The 18,954-nt window shown below is 44.8% G+C and overlaps 1 protein-coding gene across 3 annotated transcripts; it reads left to right on the plus strand.

Annotated features, from left to right (window-relative positions):
* The first annotated feature begins 234 nt into the window (after positions 1 to 234).
* LOC128454808 (ATP-dependent 6-phosphofructokinase, platelet type) lies at positions 235 to 18,922 on the plus strand. 3 transcript variants are annotated; one of them, XM_053438357.1, is made up of 23 exons: positions 235 to 508; positions 4,542 to 4,615; positions 5,291 to 5,368; positions 5,478 to 5,667; positions 5,742 to 5,907; positions 6,190 to 6,234; positions 6,341 to 6,449; positions 6,988 to 7,083; positions 7,269 to 7,361; positions 7,588 to 7,713; positions 7,849 to 7,913; positions 8,037 to 8,106; positions 9,571 to 9,717; positions 11,093 to 11,163; positions 11,252 to 11,339; positions 12,256 to 12,408; positions 14,362 to 14,514; positions 15,772 to 15,936; positions 16,445 to 16,506; positions 17,023 to 17,134; positions 17,527 to 17,626; positions 17,750 to 17,855; positions 18,137 to 18,922. In XM_053438357.1, the coding sequence occupies exons 1-23, from the start codon at positions 400 to 402 to the stop codon at positions 18,291 to 18,293; spliced, it is 2,535 nt and encodes an 844-aa protein (XP_053294332.1). In that variant the 5' UTR covers positions 235 to 399; the 3' UTR covers positions 18,294 to 18,922. The 3 variants fall into 3 exon arrangements, with proteins under 3 accessions (XP_053294332.1, XP_053294330.1, XP_053294333.1); XM_053438355.1 differs by lacking the exon at positions 14,362 to 14,514; XM_053438358.1 differs by lacking the exon at positions 12,256 to 12,408.
* Positions 18,923 to 18,954: the final 32 nt, after the last annotated feature.

Genomic DNA, 18,954 nt, shown 5'->3' on the forward strand with positions numbered 1-18,954 from the left:
GATGTGTGTTGTGTTATTTAATATAATTACACGTGAATAAACTATATGTATATGTATATGTATAAATCATCATCAACTGCTGTAGATTTCACTTCCTTGTTTTTTATCGCTGTTGGTTTGTATGTTAGGAGAAATCTCTTCCTCCTCTGATACTTGTTGCTGTGGAGTGAGTCATCTGTTTTATTAGACGATCTTGGTGAATGGATGCGTTTGTGCAGGAAGAGGGGGCGGTGACCACTGCGGTTCTCCTCCAGTCTGTCTCCGCCCGTCTCTGACTCCCGGCGGCACCTCTCCCCAGTGCGTCTATATTAATTTTCATTCTTATTATTATTATAAGGATCAGGGCACCTCTTCCTCTTCCTCCTCCTGTTGCTCCTCTTCCTCCACGCACGCTCTCTGATGGCGGTCGCGGCGCCACCGAAGCGGCAGGACACCCGCAAATTCTTCGAGAATTTGTCCGGAGCCGGGAAATCCATCGCGGTGCTGACCAGCGGGGGGGATGCGCAAGGTAAAGGGATGCGGGGGCTCCGGGTTCCATTATCGGACCACTCGCCTGAAAACCATCTGTTGTTGTGGCAGATTTACACTGTGATCACTGGGAGGAATGACTTGTCCGATAATGGAGTGCTGGTTGTTGTGAGAGTGAAGTTACACTTCTTCATTTCTTCATTTCATTCCTTGTTTATGTGTTTATATTTATATCAAATCTATAATAAATCATATTTAGGTATATTCATTTCCTTTCATGTTATTCTTAATTGTGAGGAATCTGGTTGATTATGCAACAGATGACCCCCCCCCCCCTCTTCCCCTCGCGTTCCAACATGGATGCTGCTTTATAGTTTGATAGAAAACATAAATACAACATCAGATACATGAGGAATATGATCCATAAAACCGACTCCACCTCCTCCTTGTCTCCTCGTGCATCCTGCAGCGCTGCACCCTCACACGCACGGTCACCTCCTGCAGGTCGGGTGCGTGCGTGTGTCCACAGTCTGCAGCTGAGATCACTCAATGCACACTATTTGTAATATATAGGTTCACGTGCACTTTGCTGCAGCTGTGATGGACACGAGGCCTCCTGCTTTCAGGAATCAGCTGAGGGATGACGTCAGTTATTGATTATTGATTGTTATGAGTGACAGAGTGAAGGTGGCAGCGCTGGAACTTTATGTACTTGTCGCATCTCAGTGGAAACATCACGGGCTCCTGCATCACAGAGGATGAGTCGTGAGAGGAGCTGTAGTCAAGATGGAGGAAAAACACCCGTTTCCGATGGAGCCTTTCACAGTAAAAGTCGTGAATACCAGTTTTCCCTGTAGGGCTTTTACTGTGAAGGCGCTTTCTGCTGGCTTCCTGTGTGTCTGCTCCTCACTTCCTGGATGCCTACGTGAGGAGCAGCGAGTACCAGTGATGTAGAAACTGAAACTTCATCATTCAAAGTGATTTTACATCAAATGAATAATTAATAATCGATATTGAATTGTCTGCAAACAGATGCATTGATGCTCAGACTCTTATTAATCATCTAGTTTTATATTATTATAATAATCCTGAAGCATCATCATTTAAATCAGATATTATACTATTTGGCTACTAAATAATCGATATTGAATTGTCTGCAAACAGATGCACTGATGTTCAGACTCTTATTAATCGTGTAGTTTTATATTATTATAATAATCCTGAAGCATCATCATTTAAATCTGATATTATATTATTTGGCTAATTCATAATTGATATCACAATTTAACACATTCTTACTTTGTAGTTTTACATTATAATAATAACCCAGAAGCACCATCATGTGTTTTAACCGTGACACATACAGTGCCTTGCATAAGTATTCACCCCCTTTGGACTTTTCTACATTTTGTCATGGTATAACCACAGATTAAAATGTATTTCATCGTGAGTTTATGTAATGGACCAACACAAAATAGTGCATCATTTGGAAGTGGGGGGAAATATTACATGGATTTCACAATTATTTACAAATAAAAATCTGAAAAGTGTTGAGTGCATATGTATTCACCCCCTTTACTGTGAAACCCCTAACAAAGATCTGGTGCGACCAATTGCATTCACAAGTCACATTTGCAAGTCACATAATTAGTAAATAGGGTCCACCTGTCTGCAATTTAATCTCAGTATAAATACACCTGTTCTGTGACGGGCTCAGAGTTTGTTGGAGATCATTACTGAACAAACAGCATCATGAAGACCAAGGAGCTCACCAAACAGGTCAGGGATAAAGTTGTGGAGAAATATGAAGCAGGGTTAGGTTATAAAAAAATATCCAGAGCTTTGAACATCTCTCTGAGCACCATAAAATCCATCATAAGAAAATGGAAAGAATATGGCACAACCGCAAACCTACCAAGAGGAGGCCGTCCACCCAAACTGAAGAGTCGGACAAGGAGAAAATTAATCAGAGAAGCAACCAGGAGGCCCATGGTTACTCTGGAGGAGTTGCAGAGATCCACAGCTGAGGTGGGAGAATCTGTCCACAGGACAACTATTAGTCGTCTACTCCACAAATCTGGCCTTTATGGAAGAGTGGCAAGAAGAAAGCCATTGTTGAAAGGGATCCATAAAAAATCCCGTTTGGAGTTTGCCAGAAGCCATGTGGGAGACACAGCAAACATGTGGAAGAAGGTGCTCTGGTCAGATGAGACCAAAATTGAACTTTTTGGCCTCAATGCAAAACGCTATGTGTGGCGAAAACCCAACACTGCCCATCACCCTGAGCACACCATCCCAACAGTGAAACATGGTGGTGGTAGCATCATGCTGTGGGGATGCTTCTCTTCAGCAGGTACAGGGAAACTGGTCAGAATAGAGGGAAAGATGGATGGAGCCAAATACAGGGAAATCCTTGAAGAAAATCTGATGCAGTCTGCAAAAGACTTGAGACTGGGGCGGAGGTTCATCTTCCAGCAGGACAATGACCCTAAACATACAGCCAGAGCTACAAAGGAATGGTTTGGATTAAAGAATGTTAATGTCTTAAAATGGCCCAGTCAAAGCCCAGACCTCAATCCAATAGAGAATCTATGGCAAGACTTGAAGATTGCGGTTCACAGACGGTCTCCATCCAATCTGACTGAGCTTCATCTTTTTTGCCAAGAAGAATGGACAAACCTTTCCATCTCTAGATGTGCAAAGCTGGTAGAGACATACCCCAAAAGACTTGCAGCTGTAATTGCAGCGAAAGGGGGTTCTACCAAGTATTGACACAGGGGGGTGAATACTTATGCACCCAACAGATGTCAACTTTTTTGTTCTCATTATTGTTTGTGTCACAATAAAATTTATTTTGCACCTCCAAAGTACTATGCATGTTTTGTTGATCAAACGGGAAAAAGTTTATTTAAGTCTATTTGAATTCCAGCTAGTAACAGTACATAATGGGAAAAAGTCCAAGGGGGGTGAATACTTATGCAAGGCACTGTACATGTGGTTTATCTTGACACATGTGCTGCAGCTGGATTACATAACGCTGAGCTCCTATTGGACGATTCTCACGAGCACAGATAGTTTTTGTGTCGGAGGCAGATCTTCATCAGCCGGGCTCCAGGCTGTGATCACACATGTTCCTCAGAACTCAGAGATATAACTGAACGTGAACCAGTCGGGAATGAGAGTGATGAACACGAGTTCTGATTTCTGCTCATTTATTAAAAGTGGCTTCAACCAAATCGCCATCGTACAGATTTGCTCTTGTTTTGCTTCACTGAGTCATGATTTATCCAGAAGGCCACGATGAGTCCTTCTCTATTTTCATATTCAGTACAAATGTTTACTGGAACTCAAACATGAACTGATAGATTCAAAAGGTCATAGGTCACAGGAAAATAATATGCATAGTCACAAACCCACACTGGTTGGCGAAGGCAATGTTTCCATAAGGACCAGACTGATGTGGATCTCTGATATTTGGGAATCAGATTCAGATATATTGTCCTGTGGATATCGTTCTTCCCGTGTACATCCTCACACTGCAGAGACGTGCCGAGTGAGGTTAGATCAATCTGCAACTGTCCTTTCTGGATTATGTTGTCAAATATCATGTAGACACAAATCAAACATTGTCATATCTGCTGATTTCAGAGTTAAGCTGTTTTCACAATCCAGAAAATACAATTGCATTTTTTTTCAATGGTTTTTTTAAAAGGTTTCATAACCCAAAGTTTTCTCTGGGGACAGTTCCTGCCCTCAACCCAAACCTCAATAAACACTTTGTCCATTTCAAACTCATCCATCTCCCATTTTCTATGCAGATCCTCTTCAACCAATCAGCACTGGCCCTGGTCTTTTGGTAACAACTAGCTAATTCCATCAGCGCTTGTTAGCCTGAAACCACATCAAGTTAGCAATAGCAAATTAGCAATAATGAGTAAAAGGACTTTTCCTCAAGTGTTGATTTTTCTTAGTGTGTCTTCCTTCGTCCTTCAGCCGTTTGGAGATCATGTTGGAGACGTGGCCTCTAGTTTCCAGAGACAACCACCAACTCCTCTCTGTTCTTTTTCTTCCAGGCATGAACGCAGCCGTCAGGGCGGCCGTCCGGATGGGGCTCTACGTCGGGGCCAAGGTCTTCTTCATCCACGAGGTGAGACGAGGCCCCGGGGGACGTCTGCCTCCTCTGTCTCACTCTCACACAATGAGCTGAGTCAGAAGGGACGAGTCTTTGAATGTGGCAGCGGGATTCTAGAATCAAATATCAGATATAGATATAGATATTGATGTAGATATAGATTTAGATTTAGATCAAATATAGATAGGCTCAGAGGGATGAATTTCTTCCCTCACTTGCTTCTTATCTCCAGTGAATGGAGGTGATCAGTGGTTTAGAAACCCTGTGGCCTCAGTGTGGATTTAAGTGGATTAGCAGGAGTCGTCCTTCGCTTCACTCTCATCTTCATCAGTCTCGAATAACCAGCAGGCTCTGAGTAACCACAGCTGAGGCCAATGGTGCCTTTATTTTGGCGAGGACCTGTGCTCAGCATGTTCTTTTCCTGTTTATATCATATTTTAGATGATTTAATTTGATTACAGAGTTATTCCTCATCGTTAGCGAGTTCATCCTGCCTGGTTGCAGAGTGCATGAGTGTATGTTCACTTAATATTAATATTTAAATACACGTCCAATTCGCACCAAACTCAACAGCACATATCTCTGGTCCCCCAGGGATAAACGAGCCGAGTGTGAAGTGTATTCAACCTAGTTTCAACATGAAGACAGACGTGTGTGATGTCTGATGATCTGATGTGTTCCTCCTCTCAGGGCTACCAGGGCATGGTGGACGGGGGAGACAACATCGAGGAGGCGTCGTGGGAAAGCGTCTCCAGCATGTTGCAAGTGGTGAGCAGGACTCCTCCCCTGTTTCCTTCTTCTCTTCTGCAAACGTGAGCGATTATTAAAAGCATCCGCCCCCGTGTGCCGTCTCATATCTGCTGTGTTTGGTCCTCAGGGCGGCACGGTGATCGGCAGCGCCCGCTGTAAAGAGTTCCGCAGCCACGAGGGTCGACTGAGGGCCGCTCACAACCTGGTGAAGCGCAGCATCACCAACCTGGTTGTGATCGGAGGAGACGGCAGCCTGACCGGAGCCAACCTGTTCAGAGAGGAGTGGAGCAGCCTGCTGGACGAGCTGCTGCAGAAAGGTGAGGTCTCTCTGCCGGACGGGTCAGAGCGTCCCTCTACAGGACTCACCGTCGCCCCCTCTGGTGTGTTTCAGGTCTCATCGACCAGGAGGCGACCCGAGCCAACTCCGAGCTCCACATCGTGGGCATGGTCGGCTCCATCGACAACGACTTCTGCGGCACGGACATGACCATCGGCACCGACTCGGCCCTGCACCGCATCATCGAGGTGGTGGACGCCATCATGACCACAGCTCAGAGGTGAGACACATGAGTCCAGATGGGACCAAACAAAAGAACGAGCAAGAAAGGACCAGAGATGAATGAGTATTAATCTACAGATACATGTAAAATGTATTTTGTTACGTCCGGCCACAGGAACTGACTCATATAGATCTGTCCTCCTGTGACTGGATGGACGTTTAGAATTATCAGGGAACATTTCAGTGTCTCAGAGGAGGTGGAGTTCAGGGTGGAGGGTGGAGGTCGAGCTTCTACTCACATATTCTGTGTCTTGTTTTCTGTGGGTTTGTTGTTTTGCAGCCACCAGAGGACGTTTGTTCTGGAGGTCATGGGCCGACACTGCGGGTAGGAACCTGTCTTTGTGTCAGATTACATCACTGCACACGCATATGAAAACATATATATACACAAACCAGTGTGTGGTTCTTTAACGTTAACCCTTTGCCTGCAGATACCTGGCCCTGGTCAGTGCCCTGGCATGTGGAGCCGATTGGGTCTTTATCCCTGAAATGCCACCTGAGGACGGCTGGGAAGACAACATGTGTCAGAAACTGTCTGAGGTAACACACACACACTCACACCCACACAAAGACACACACATGCATGTTTGTATGTCGGGACCACAGCTGCTGGATTAACTGCATCAAAACACATGAATAAAGTTGTTTAAAACCAAATCAGTGAATCAACGGCTTCAAACAGGAAAATATGAAGTGAACACTCGAAGCTGAAGGAACCTGCAGAGGATTGAGTGAGTTGATTCTGTAAACATGACCTCAGGGCAGAGTTTCAAGTCTCATGGAAAGCAGGAGTTATATTGACTGTAAAACCTGTGACTCTGGTGGGACTCGAACCCACAACCTTTGAATAGCATCTTATTCTAAGATTAATTTACACATCTGATTTTAATTTGCAGATTTCTTGTGTTAAAGACATTTTGCTGAAGTCGTTATAAGATTAGGGTTAGGGGGGGTTACCATATGTTTTGAGGAACATTATTTTTACAGTGAGTAGAGACAAGTGAGCGTCCCCGAGGAAAAGGTTTTTTCTGTCATGTTTGGTTATGAATTCAAACTCTGCTTGTTTACGTCCCTCCAGAACCGCGCTGATAAGAAAAGACTGAACATTATTATTGTAGCTGAAGGAGCCATAGACGCCCACAACAAGTCTATAACCCCTGATTATATCAAGGAAGTGAGTATGATGGAGAATCTACGTTTCTCTTTTTATTTCTGCATTTTCTCTCGATTAAATTTAGTTTATTTAAATTGTACTGTAAAGAGAGAAGAAGTAATAATCTGCTGTGGTATTTAGTTCATGCATTTACACCAGTTAGAGTTTATTTCCTGGTGATCACCCCCCCGTGTTCTGTCTCCCAGCTGGTGGTCCGCTGCCTGGGGTTTGACACCAGGGTCACCATCTTGGGTCATGTGCAGAGAGGTGGGACCCCCTCGGCCTTCGACAGGATCCTGGTACGTCAGCACTGATCATCTAAAGTTGGATTTATCATTAACATATGGATTTGATGGATTTGTCGGTTATTTCAAAAGTTCTTCTTCTTGTTCAACGATTGAAATATCCTGAAAACATGTTTTCTCCCTGAGCCTGCAGACCTTCTGCTTCTCAGCTCCTTCATCTTTACCTGAGATCATGTGTGTGACCAGTAGCCGACATTTAAATGACCTTTGACCCCTGCAGGCCAGTCGTATGGGCGTGGAGGCCGTGCTGGCGCTGCTGGAGGCGTCTGCCAACACCCCGGCCTGCGTCGTGTCCCTGGTCGGGAACCAGGCTGTTCGACTGCCACTTATGGAGTGTGTTCAGATGGTAAGTGTGTGTCTGTGTGTGTGAGTGTGTGTCTGTGTGTGACCTGAGGCCTGATAATAGACCTTCACCTTTTCATGTGACGGACAGTTAGATAATTCCAGATAAGTATCCTGAACATGTGACCCTTGTCCTCAGACCCAGGAGGTGCAGAAGGCCATGGACGAGAAGAAGTTTGAAGAGGCCGTCCGACTGCGTGGGAGGTATCTGCTTCTGGATCAGTTTGAAAACTACCAACAAATCTAAAACCAATATCACGTGTTCTCTTGTCTTTCTGGGTTTTGTTCTGCAGTGGATGAACTTTCTGTTTCTCTGTCTTTTCTCAGGAGCTTTGAAAACAACCTGAGAACCTACCGGCTCCTCTCCAACCGCAAAGCAGACTCTGAACTCCCCAATGTAAGAACGATCCCAGAGCAGAGAATAACTGGGATCAAATCAAACCAGTGACTTCTCACCAGTTTAATTCCTCTGATGTGTTTTCCCCCCAGCGGCTCAGAGACTTGAGCGTTAGCAGTTCAGGTACTTCCTGACCTGTAGACTCTTCTTCTTTCTTTCTCTGACACTGACGCTGAGTCTGTTTCTCTGTGACTGTCGGTGCTGAGGGAGAGGAGGAGGACGAAGAGCAGCTCCTCCCTCCAACTCCCGCCGTCACAGACGATCACAGACAATCACAGACAATCACAGACGATCACAGACAGTCTGTGTGATCCACAATGAAACTGAAGTCGCCTGTTTACAGTTTAATGTCACGGCTGAAAATGACTCTGCTCATTCTCAACTCAAAGCGTGACCGGCTCCATTCACATATAACTGGCTGCTGAAGTTAATGGCTGCTGCAGGTTTGTCTGAGAGATTCATCAGGAGGCAGATTGATATCAGACGATATCATATATATCGATATTTGTGTTTGCAGACATATGAAAACTTTTATTTTGCAGAATGAACATTGCAGGGAAAAAAAGTGTTTCCTTATGTTTCTAGATGTATTTTGTATTTTCTTTTTATTCATAGTATATGTAAGTTTATTTAACGTAAGGGTTTGATAACGACATCTTAGGAATCATTTGCCAATTAAGTTTATTAATATTTATCAGTTGATATATTGATTGATAGTGACAGAGTCCTAAATCATCTCTGTTACCATGAAATTAACTTTCAGGAAACTAAGTGTGCGAGCCGCTCGTTGTGTGTTTGTCCGGATGAGTTTGACTCTGACAGGAGAGAAACTGTCTGTGAGTGTTTTCATTTAACTGAGACTGATCTGAAAGCAGCTGCAGCTTCACTGCGTCCTCCAGCAGCATGTGGCCTCTTGCATGGGAGCTGATCTCTGCCTGATGCTGCTGACGTCCTGCTCACTGAGTGTCTCCTCAGCCGGGATGTGGATGGTTGCATGAGGCAGTGGAGATGATCCCACCGTCCTGACGGGCATCAGATCATAATGTTCAATATCCAGGAGAACTGCAGAAGGGCTGGGTCATAAAACGATAATGAGAAACATCATCAAATATCAAAACATCTACATTTTGTTGATGCAGATAAGTTTTTGTGCAAAAACACAATCTGCATCAACAAAAATGTCAAACCTCAATCAACTGGCTTCTGTTTAACTTTGACAAAAACATTGATTGGACTTTTATAATTGATAATTTTATTGATAAATGTATTAATTATCCCCTGATATGAACTTTTTCACCCTGACAACATCTGGGCTCAGCAGTGAATCACCTGTTCTTCTTCACTGCCTCTAAAAGTTGCTGCTGCGCCGTCTCCTCCAAACCGAGCATCATACAAACTGTGTGTTGGTCCCCGAATAAGACACTGTGTTGTGTGTTTGTGTGTGTTTGTGTGTGTCCCCCACAGAGCTCCTTCAACGTGGCCGTGCTGAACGTCGGTGCCCCGGCTGCCGGGATGAACGCTGCCGTGCGTTCAGCCGTCCGAGTGGGAATCACCGAGGGCCACAAGATGTTCTCAGTCAGCGACGGCTTCGAGGGGTTTTACAAAGGACAAGTGAGAAACACAAACATCTACCAGTGCTGGTTAATCTTCATTTAGTGTGTGTTTGTGTGGTGACACGTGTTCTGCAGCCGAGAAGAAGGAAAACTCCGATAGGGAATCATAGTTTATGGACGGCTTCAAAACTTGATTTTAGATTTCAACCTTTCACCGTTTTATTTTATAGTTTGAGTGTCTCGATATTTGTCCCTCACACTTTCTCTAAAAGCTCAATATACCTTAAATATAATTAAATCACTCAGTGAACTCTTTCTTAACAAATCCACAAATTAAATGTAGGACGTCTGTGTTAATTTCCTCTTAACAGATTATTGGTGTATTCACCACCGTCCTGCCGCAACTTTCAAGAAAATCTGTAAAAGTCTGAACTCTGGAGAATCTCTTGAAATGGATTTGCAGGATCATATGAGTGAACATGAGGAGTGACCATGTGGGGGGAGCAGCGTTCACAGCAGGAGGTCTCAGTGACCAGCAGGAACAGGAAGTGGCTGCTCTCCTCCCTCCAGGCTGCAGCAGTGAAAACACAGATAAACAGCCTGATTACACTGATCCAATTAGTCCAGTCCCACAGCTGCTGCACTCACATGCACCATGTTGGATTGTGCTCATTGTGCTCATTGTGCTCATGCTCTACACACACACACACACACTCAAACACACACTCACACACACACACACACACACACGCTCACAAAGTGGATGAAGCCCAGAGGCGAGCTGACCTGATGCAGGATTAGATCCAGATCAGGGGTTCGGATCCGAGCTTTAACCTTTTCCTTCATCTGTCTGAGAGATAAAAAATCAGGTGAATTCAGGGGACTGATATTAATGAGGGTTTGTGATGTAGTGCAGATCTGAATAAAAGGACTTATTGTTATTATAATTTAGCTTCACACTCAGACGTCCATTTCAGTATATAAATGAAATACAATAAATGATTTAGGGGATTAAAACCTGTTCAGACTTTGTAATCTGATCTGCTCGTGTGAGGAGTTAGGAGCCAAATCTCAAAGCTGCGGCAGAATCAGCATGTTTGATATTAAGGATTTAAAATCACGAGGATTTATAATCAATTGTCTCTGAACAGAACCACAACAGCCAATCAGAGAAACAGGAGCACATTCATTTTGTAAGAGCATAACAAATTGAATATCAGGAATATCAGCGTCACAGAATCATCTCTGAATATGAAGGTGAAGCAGAATAACCCCTGGAAACATCTTTATTATTATTATAATCCACAGAATCTACCACACTGACGTCAGCTCTGAGTTTAGAGACGATCAGTTTTCAGTTGTTTTTAGATTAAAACGTTTTCAGTCAAACTTTGGGAGCAGAAGAATAATCCTGACGTCTTTTCTCTGCTCAGATCAAGGAGATCAAGTGGGGGGATGTCGGGGGTTGGACGGGACAGGGGGGGTCGCTGCTCGGGACCAAAAGGTAAATCACTGCTGTATGATATGATATGAAAAATCATTTCATGGAGTCGGACTTCACGTGGAACATCCCTCGCTCGTCTCTGTTCCAGAACTCTTCCAGGTCAACATCTGGATAAGATAGCCGAGCAGATGAGGATCCATAACATCAACGCTCTGCTCGTCATCGGAGGATTCGAGGTTCGTGTTTCATCTTCAATCCTCAATAATTCATCTCTCTGAACATCTCCAGTAAAACACTCACAGTAAAACAATGATCATAGACTCATTCTGAAATGTGAAATACTTTATTCTGGATATTGTTTCATTCCTCAAAACAAATGATGATTATATTTCTGTACCTTTTAAAACATCATAGTCATATTTTCACCTCGTTGTCCAGTGTTTCATTTTCACTTTTACCCTTTTTGTTCAACATGAGTAGATTTAATCATTAATCACCAATTCGACCTATTTGTCATTTTAAATTGTAAAATATTTATTTATGACTTTATTAAAAGAAAACAGGATTTGGAGACATTTAAATGTTCCAGCGTTACAAGGATTTGTTTGTGAAGAATCTAAATTAACCTCAGATGAAGAAGTAGAAATAGATCGTAGAAGTTGTTAGTTTATCTTATCTCTACTTCCTGTGTGTGTCTCACTCTCCATCGTGATTGGCCCGGCTCTCTCCTCTTGGCTTCTCCCTCCACTAAGCTCCTCCCACATCTGTGCTCCTCCCTGTTTTTATTTAGTCAACACCACGATAGCTTAGATCTAAGAAAACTGCCACTTAAATAATGTTTAATATTATTATATTATTGTTATATTTAATTCAAGTTCACACGTTCACAATCATGTATGTGTGACCTTATTTAGACGTCCAGGCCCCTCCCACTCCGGACCACACCCGTTTCCATTCTCCATCCAGAAAAGTTCTTCATACTTTATAAGCAGAAGTTTTTAAACAACTTATAATAATAATAATCACACTCAGCTCATCCCACCAGTTTCCCTTCCACCTTCCTTTGCCTCCTTCACCCCCCCCCCCCCCCCTTCTCATCTCGCCACTCATCCTGAACGCTAACCAATCAGACGCTGGCTCTCACCGCTGCAGGCCTACGTGGGGTTACTGGAGCTGTCCTCTGCCCGGGACACACACGAGGAGTTCTGTGTCCCCATGGTCATGGTCCCCGCCACCGTGTCCAACAATATCCCCGGGTCCGACCTCAGCATTGGCTCAGACACGGCTCTGAACGCCATCACTGATGTAAGTGAGGCTGGATCACAGTGTGAGTCTGTGTGTGTGTGTGTGTAGTCGGACGTCTCACACACACACACACACGTCCCAGGGTTCTGCTGATTGACAGCTCGCGTCCACACATTCTTACAAAAAGGATTTCTGAGCTCTTGAAATTTGGGGAAATTTAAGTATATTGAAAGTTTCCAGTAAGTTAAGTGAAAGAAGAAGGGACATTTTTAGAGGGAGTAAAATCAGTTGATCCAAAACATCTGAAATCCAGAAAATGTCCCAGGTTCAGTGTCACTACAGCAGCTATGTAGCATTCAACTTCTAAGAAACAAGAAAATCAAGATGTTATGAATAAAGCTATTACTCATATATTACCATTTACTAATGTATGAGAATAGAAAATCCTTCATTAGTCCCATTAAGGGGGAAATAGAAAGAGACCAAGAAAGACAAATTCAGTTTCCAGATCTTTCAGTTGAAAACTTTCTGCAGAATTCTAGAATTAGTAGAAACTAATAATCAGGATCAGGACACGTGAAGTGAAGAAGCCTTAGTGTGTGGTTGTGGTTGGAGACGAGCTGCTCAGTGCAGGTAAGTGCTGGAGCATGAAGTGACGTGTGTAGCATGTTGTTAGCACGTGGCCCGTTGTGTGTTTGTTTGGTAAACAGCAGAGAACCGGACAGTTCAACGCATCAGGGACTCGTCTGTCCTACTCCCTCTCTTCTGTGTCTTCTGTCTCTTCTTTCTCTTCTGTCTCTCTTCCTCTCTTCTGTCTCGCTCCCTCTCTTCTGTCTCTTCTGTCTTTCTTCCTCTCTTCTGTCTCTTCTGTCTCTTCTGTCTCCCTCCCTCCCTTCTGTCTCTTCTGTCTCTCTTCCTCTCTTCTGTCTCTTCTGTCTCACTCCCTCTCTTCCTCTCTTCTGTCTCACTCCCTCTCTTCTGTCTCTTCTGTCTCGCTCCCTCTCTTCTGTCTCTTCTGTCTCGCTCCCTCTCTTCTGTCTCTTCTGTCTCGCTCCCTCTCTTCTGTCTCTTCTGTCTCACTCCCTCTCTTCTGTCTCTTCTGTCTCTTCTGTCTCCCTCCTCTCTTCTGTCTCGCTCCCTCTCTTCTCTCTCTTCTGTCTCTTCTGTCTCGCTCCCTCTCTTCTGTCTCTTCTGTCTCGCTCCCTCTCTTCTGTCTCTTCTGTCTCGCTCCCTCTCTTCTGTCTCTTCTGTCTCACTCCCTCTCTTCTGTCTCTTCTGTCTCTTCTGTCTCCCTCCTCTCTTCTGTCTCGCTCCCTCTCTTCTCTCTCTTCTGTCTCTTCTGTCCCACTCCCTCTCTTCTGTCTCTCTTCTGTCTCTTCTGTCTCACTCCCTCTCTTCTGTCTCTTCTGTCTCACTCCCTCTCTTCTGTTTCTCTTCCTCTCTTCTGTCTCACTCCTCTCTTCTGTCTCTCTTCCTCTCTTCTGTCTCTTCTGTCTCACTCCCTCTCTTCTGGCCTCGTACACGTCCACATTTTGAGTTGTGTTGGACCAGACGAGTCTCGATGTCTGAACTCGTCTCCTCCGTTTATTGGACATAAAAGGAAGTGGAGCTCCGAGCGTCTGGAGTCCGTCCCCCAATCTGTATCTGTCACGTCGACACTGTGACATGTCAGCCAGGGTGAAGCCTCCCCCCTCCCCCCCCCCCCCTCCCCACCTCCCCTCGGTCTGTAGGAAGCCAAAGCCCCCGTCACCTGGAGAGAGCCAGAGACACACACACAGACACACACAGACATACACACAGACACACACACTCCAGGGCAACTGCACATGTTCATGTTTTCAAACTGCGAGAATGTGCAGCATCATATTTAAAACTTGGCTCTTCAGGAACCAGTGGAGCCTCTGTGCACCATGACAGAGTTAAAACCACTAGATTCCTACACAAGGTCACATGTGTCAGACGTGTAGTGCGCCCCCTGGGGGTCTAACCCAGTGTTGCGGCCGCCACCATCAGGCCCTCGAGTCCCTGCTGCAGCTGAACGAGGCCCGGGCCGACCACGAGGAGTTCTGCATCCCCATGTGCATGCTGCCGGCCACCATTAGTAACAACGTGCCCGGCACCGACCTCAGCATCGGCGCCGACACGTCCCTCAACGCCATCGTGGAGGTAAGGTCCAGAGGAGGAGGTGGGAAATGGCAGCCAGAGGTTTCCTGTGTTGTAGAATCACAAATAAACGAGTGACCCGAGTTTCTCTGGATCACGAGAGCTGGATTTTAATGAATCGTCTCAAACCGTGTTGGTTCACAGCTGTTTCTATAAAGACTCTGTGAGTACACGTTTCCATATCTAAAGAAAGGAAAGATGCAGAACTCCGATGTGCATGAGCTCGTGTGTGAATGCTGTTGTGTTGTGTTGTGTTGTGTTGTGTTGAATCTTTGAAACGTGCTCGTCTCCTCCAGCTCGTACAGTTTGTAAAGTTTGTCAGAACCTGTTTATGATGTAAACTGTCAGGTTCACTCTGATCTCACCTCGTTAGAACAAATCATCACAATTCAGTCAATCTCAATATCTCAATATTTATTCAGCAGAGGTGCCACACTTTTAAAACACATGTTACTATACACAGAAGTGATGATGTAATAAAAGGCTTCTGTTGTTACTGTGATGGAAATTCATCTTGATATTTGAAATAATGAAATTCTCAGACCAGAGTTGCTTTTGAGTCTTTATAATAATAAGCTCTGCAGAGTTAACACAACAAGCACGGCTGCTCAAAAACTGAACAACTGGCCGCAAGTTCACACAAGCCAGAACTTATACAAAAAGGCGTTTACATAACACATAATATGAAAAACAGAAGACAAGCCAGAACTAATACAAAGAGAAGCCAAGGCCACAGCAGTGAAACATCTAGTCAGGGGATTTCCACAACCTGAGACACTGGTCAGTAGAATTTTCCATAACATTACAGTTTTAAATGTTTGACATCTGGTGCCTTTAATATTCCTCATGTGGATGTTACAGGTAAGATGAAGAGAACTTTAAAAACTTTTAAAAAGGACGTTTTTTATTTAGCTTTCAAAATCCTGCACTTCAAAATTCAGATTTGAGGACTAAGGCTTCACCCTGAGCACGGCTGAATGTTCGGTCTCCTCTTGTAGGAAAGTCACAGGTAATGAAACCGGCTGCACGTTCACTCCTCTGTTGAAGTAGAGCTGCAGCTGATCGTCCTCTCGCCTCATCACAGACAAACAAAGAGAGGATATGAAACAGATAGAAGCAGATCTGCAGCCTGAGGGGCTCAGATCTTCTCCCTCGTATGATTCATAAGTTTCAGCTCTACTGTCAAATCCTTTTCTTCGTGAATCAAATCTCCTGTGTTGCCTCTTCAATAACTGTGACCTCTGTGCACGTGGGAATCAGACGTGTGACCGCATCAAGCAGTCGGCCAGTGGCACCAAGCGGCGAGTGTTCATCATCGAGACCATGGGGGGCTACTGTGGCTACCTGGCCACGGTGGGGGGGCTGGCGGCCGGAGCCGACGCCGTCTACATCTACGAGGAACCGTTCGACATCCGGGACCTGCAGGTCAGAGACCAGTCACTTCCTACAAGGTTTCTATCTGAGCATCTCGTGGCCTGACCGCACTCCCCCTGTGACGATGTCTCAGGTGTGGGCAGGCGACCCAGACTGGTTTATTAATAACCTCTGAGCTGCATCACTGGATGACTGACAGCTGTCATCAGATAAATCACGATTAGACGCGTTCATTCTGGGGCTCCACTGTATTTTATAAACTTTAACTTGACATTTCTTTAAATTAGTAATTCGTTTTCAATAAAAATATATTTAAGATTTATTATAACAGTAGATTGATATCAGCTTAAATCATTTTTAATAATAAAGTATCTAATAGAGATAGACGGAGCCCAGTCAGGCCTGTCTGTTGTGTTTAGAGGTTGTTGGCGCCCCCCAGTGGTCAGATCACCACCCTGCGTGTGTCTTCTTCCTGGGAAGTCGAGAGGCTAAGGTGTGATTTGGATCTGGAGCCTGAAGGTTGTAGATCACAGCTCAACGCTCTGCTCTGTGTTTCCAGGCCAACGTGGAGCATCTGACGCAGAAGATGAAGACGAGCATCCAGAGGGGCTTAGTGATCAGGTGAGGAAGAGGGGCTTAGTGATCAGGTGAGGATCCGACCGCTCTGTCCAGCTGCTACTCGTTTTCTCCGGCTTCACCTCGAACTCTGAGCTTCTGACCGTCTGAGGGAAGAAACTGATGCAAAAAAATACTGAGATGTGTAATTTTAATGCTAATTTCCACTAATTGCACTAAACCAGTGAGTCTGAGGATTTGTCTGACATCAGATCGACCTTACAGACGTTAACTGGTGTCATGTGGTGTGTTGCTATTTTTGTCCTCTGCACCATCCTGATGTTTTCCAGCAGGTCGGAGGAAATAGGACGAAAGTAATAATTTGTACATTGTGTATGTGTTCTTCATTATCACAAGAAGAACGGCAGATATACAGATTTAAAAGGTTTAGAGATTCAACTGATTTCTGTCTCTCACTGCAATGAAAACAAAAAGTCATCAGGAAGGAAAACAGTTTCTTAAGTCTGCAGCTTTCTTTTGACCTTTGAGTGACCCGACCCTTTTCAATCTCCTCGTTTCCAGGAACGAGAACTGCAACGAGAACTTCACCACGGACTTCATCTACCAGCTGTACTCGGAGGAGGGCCGGGGGGTGTTCGACTGCAGGAAGAACATCCTGGGTCACATGCAGCAGGTTGGACACACAACAACAAACACACACTTCACTGAACCAGCTCTGTTTGATCATCTCCATCAATCTGCAGCGGGTTGAACTCTCTCAGCTGCTGTAGAACCTCCGTGTTTTCATAACAACTGTCACAAGAGGATCCGTAAATGAACACTGGTCTTTCCCAGCATGCACTGGGAGGGAGCTGTCCAAATACTCTGGTTGTGTTTAGTTGAGTCGTGATCAGTTGTAACTTGGCCTCAAAAGTTAAACTGATAAAATGTCACCGTGACATCATACGAATCAGATTTAGAAGGAACCTGCAGTGTGATAATTCAAGTTCATGTATTTATTTATTTACATACATGTTTTAATAGTTTAAAAGCCTTATTTTAAATATAGTTCCCTTCTCTCCACAGGGAGGAGCTCCGTCTCCATTCGACAGAAACTTTGGCACCAAAGTTGCAGCTAAAGCGATGCAGTGGGTCACACGGACGCTCAAGGACTCCTACAAAGGAGGTGAAGCAGAAGTCATAGACCTTTTACTCTGAAGAGGACATTCAACCTGAGCCCTGTTCCTCTGGGTTCAGTTCCCATGTCCACACTCACACGCTGGTTGTTAACACTTGTTTCTCGATGCAGGACGAGTGTTTGCCAGCTCGGAGGACACCGCCTGTCTGCTGGGGATGCGCCGCAGGGCGATGGTCTTCCAGCCGGTGGCTCAGCTCCGGGACGAGACCGACTTCGTGTAAGAGACAAGATGTTTCGTGACTTTCTTCACTTCACCATCGGTTGTACGATACTTTTCCCGATGCATTGTGGGAAACTAGGAGTCCACGATAAGGACATTTGGACGACAACATGGCAAAGTCCCTACACACTGATCAGGGAATTCAGCTTATGAGACACAACATGAGAAGTTTTGTTTCCAACATTGAGCATCTTCCTATAAAAGAACAATTTTGTAAAAACATGAAACCTTTAATACTTAACAATCTGATTAAAACCCCTTTGTATTGTGTCGTCCAGCCACAGGATCCCGAAGGAGCAGTGGTGGCTGAAGCTCCGCCCACTCATGAAGATCCTGGCGAAGTACAAGACGAGCTACGACGTGTCGGACTCGGGTCAACTGGAGCACGTGACCCGGGTGCGGCCCCGAGAGAGCGACGCCTCCGCCGCCATCTGAACCCACGATGACCACGAAGCCGCCGCCGGCCAAGAGGTCCGCCCCCACGTGAAAACAGCTTCACAACAACCGGGATGGCTCCTCCCACCAGGAATGAAATAAATAAATGATAGATTTTTAAAAGGCGGATGATATTAAAGGTTCATCAAAGTTTCAACCACCAACTTTGATCTGGAGGGGATCTACAAAATTAATATATACCTAAATATATATAAGCACTCCTCAATATGAACTGTGCAAATTCAAGTTCTGGTCCTGAAAATGTAGCTTCATCTATTTATTCCTCAGACGCTGAGTGAACGTCCGTGTTGCATCCAAACACGAAGCTGGAGCCGGGTAACGAGTGTCGTGTTTTAAATGTTGCTTTTGTCGTTTTTGTTTCCCTCTGCACTTTGAGCCCCGTGATCGATGTCCTTCCCCCGAAGCTGCTGATAAAGAGAGAGAAGGTTCTGGAGGATCAGACCCACGGTCCGAGGCCTGTTTCCACCATTTGTTTTTTTCCTTTTAAACCTTTTAAACCATGTTGTTGGAAGTGAAGCAGAGCATTGTGGGAAACTGACTTCAACCTTTGTGCTCGCGGTGTTTCAGTCTTTGTCAGAGTAATAAAACATTTACTGTGTGGAAAGTGATGAGGTTGTGTTGTTTTTTTTTAAAACCACAG

Source organism: Pleuronectes platessa, chromosome 13, assembly GCF_947347685.1.
Source record: "Pleuronectes platessa chromosome 13, fPlePla1.1, whole genome shotgun sequence".
Lineage (NCBI taxonomy): Eukaryota > Metazoa > Chordata > Actinopteri > Pleuronectiformes > Pleuronectidae > Pleuronectes > Pleuronectes platessa.

Excerpts from the sequence above, each read along its gene's own strand:
- LOC128454808 (XM_053438357.1), top strand. The coding sequence starts at position 400 with ATGGCGGTCGCGGCGCCACCGAAGCGGCAGGACACCCGCAAATTCTTC. Across the intron at positions 509-4,541 it reads CAGCGGGGGGGATGCGCAAG|GCATGAACGCAGCCGTCAGG; the intron begins GTAAAGGGATGC and ends TTTTTCTTCCAG. Across the intron at positions 12,409-14,361 it reads CTCTGAACGCCATCACTGAT|GCCCTCGAGTCCCTGCTGCA; the intron begins GTAAGTGAGGCT and ends CGCCACCATCAG.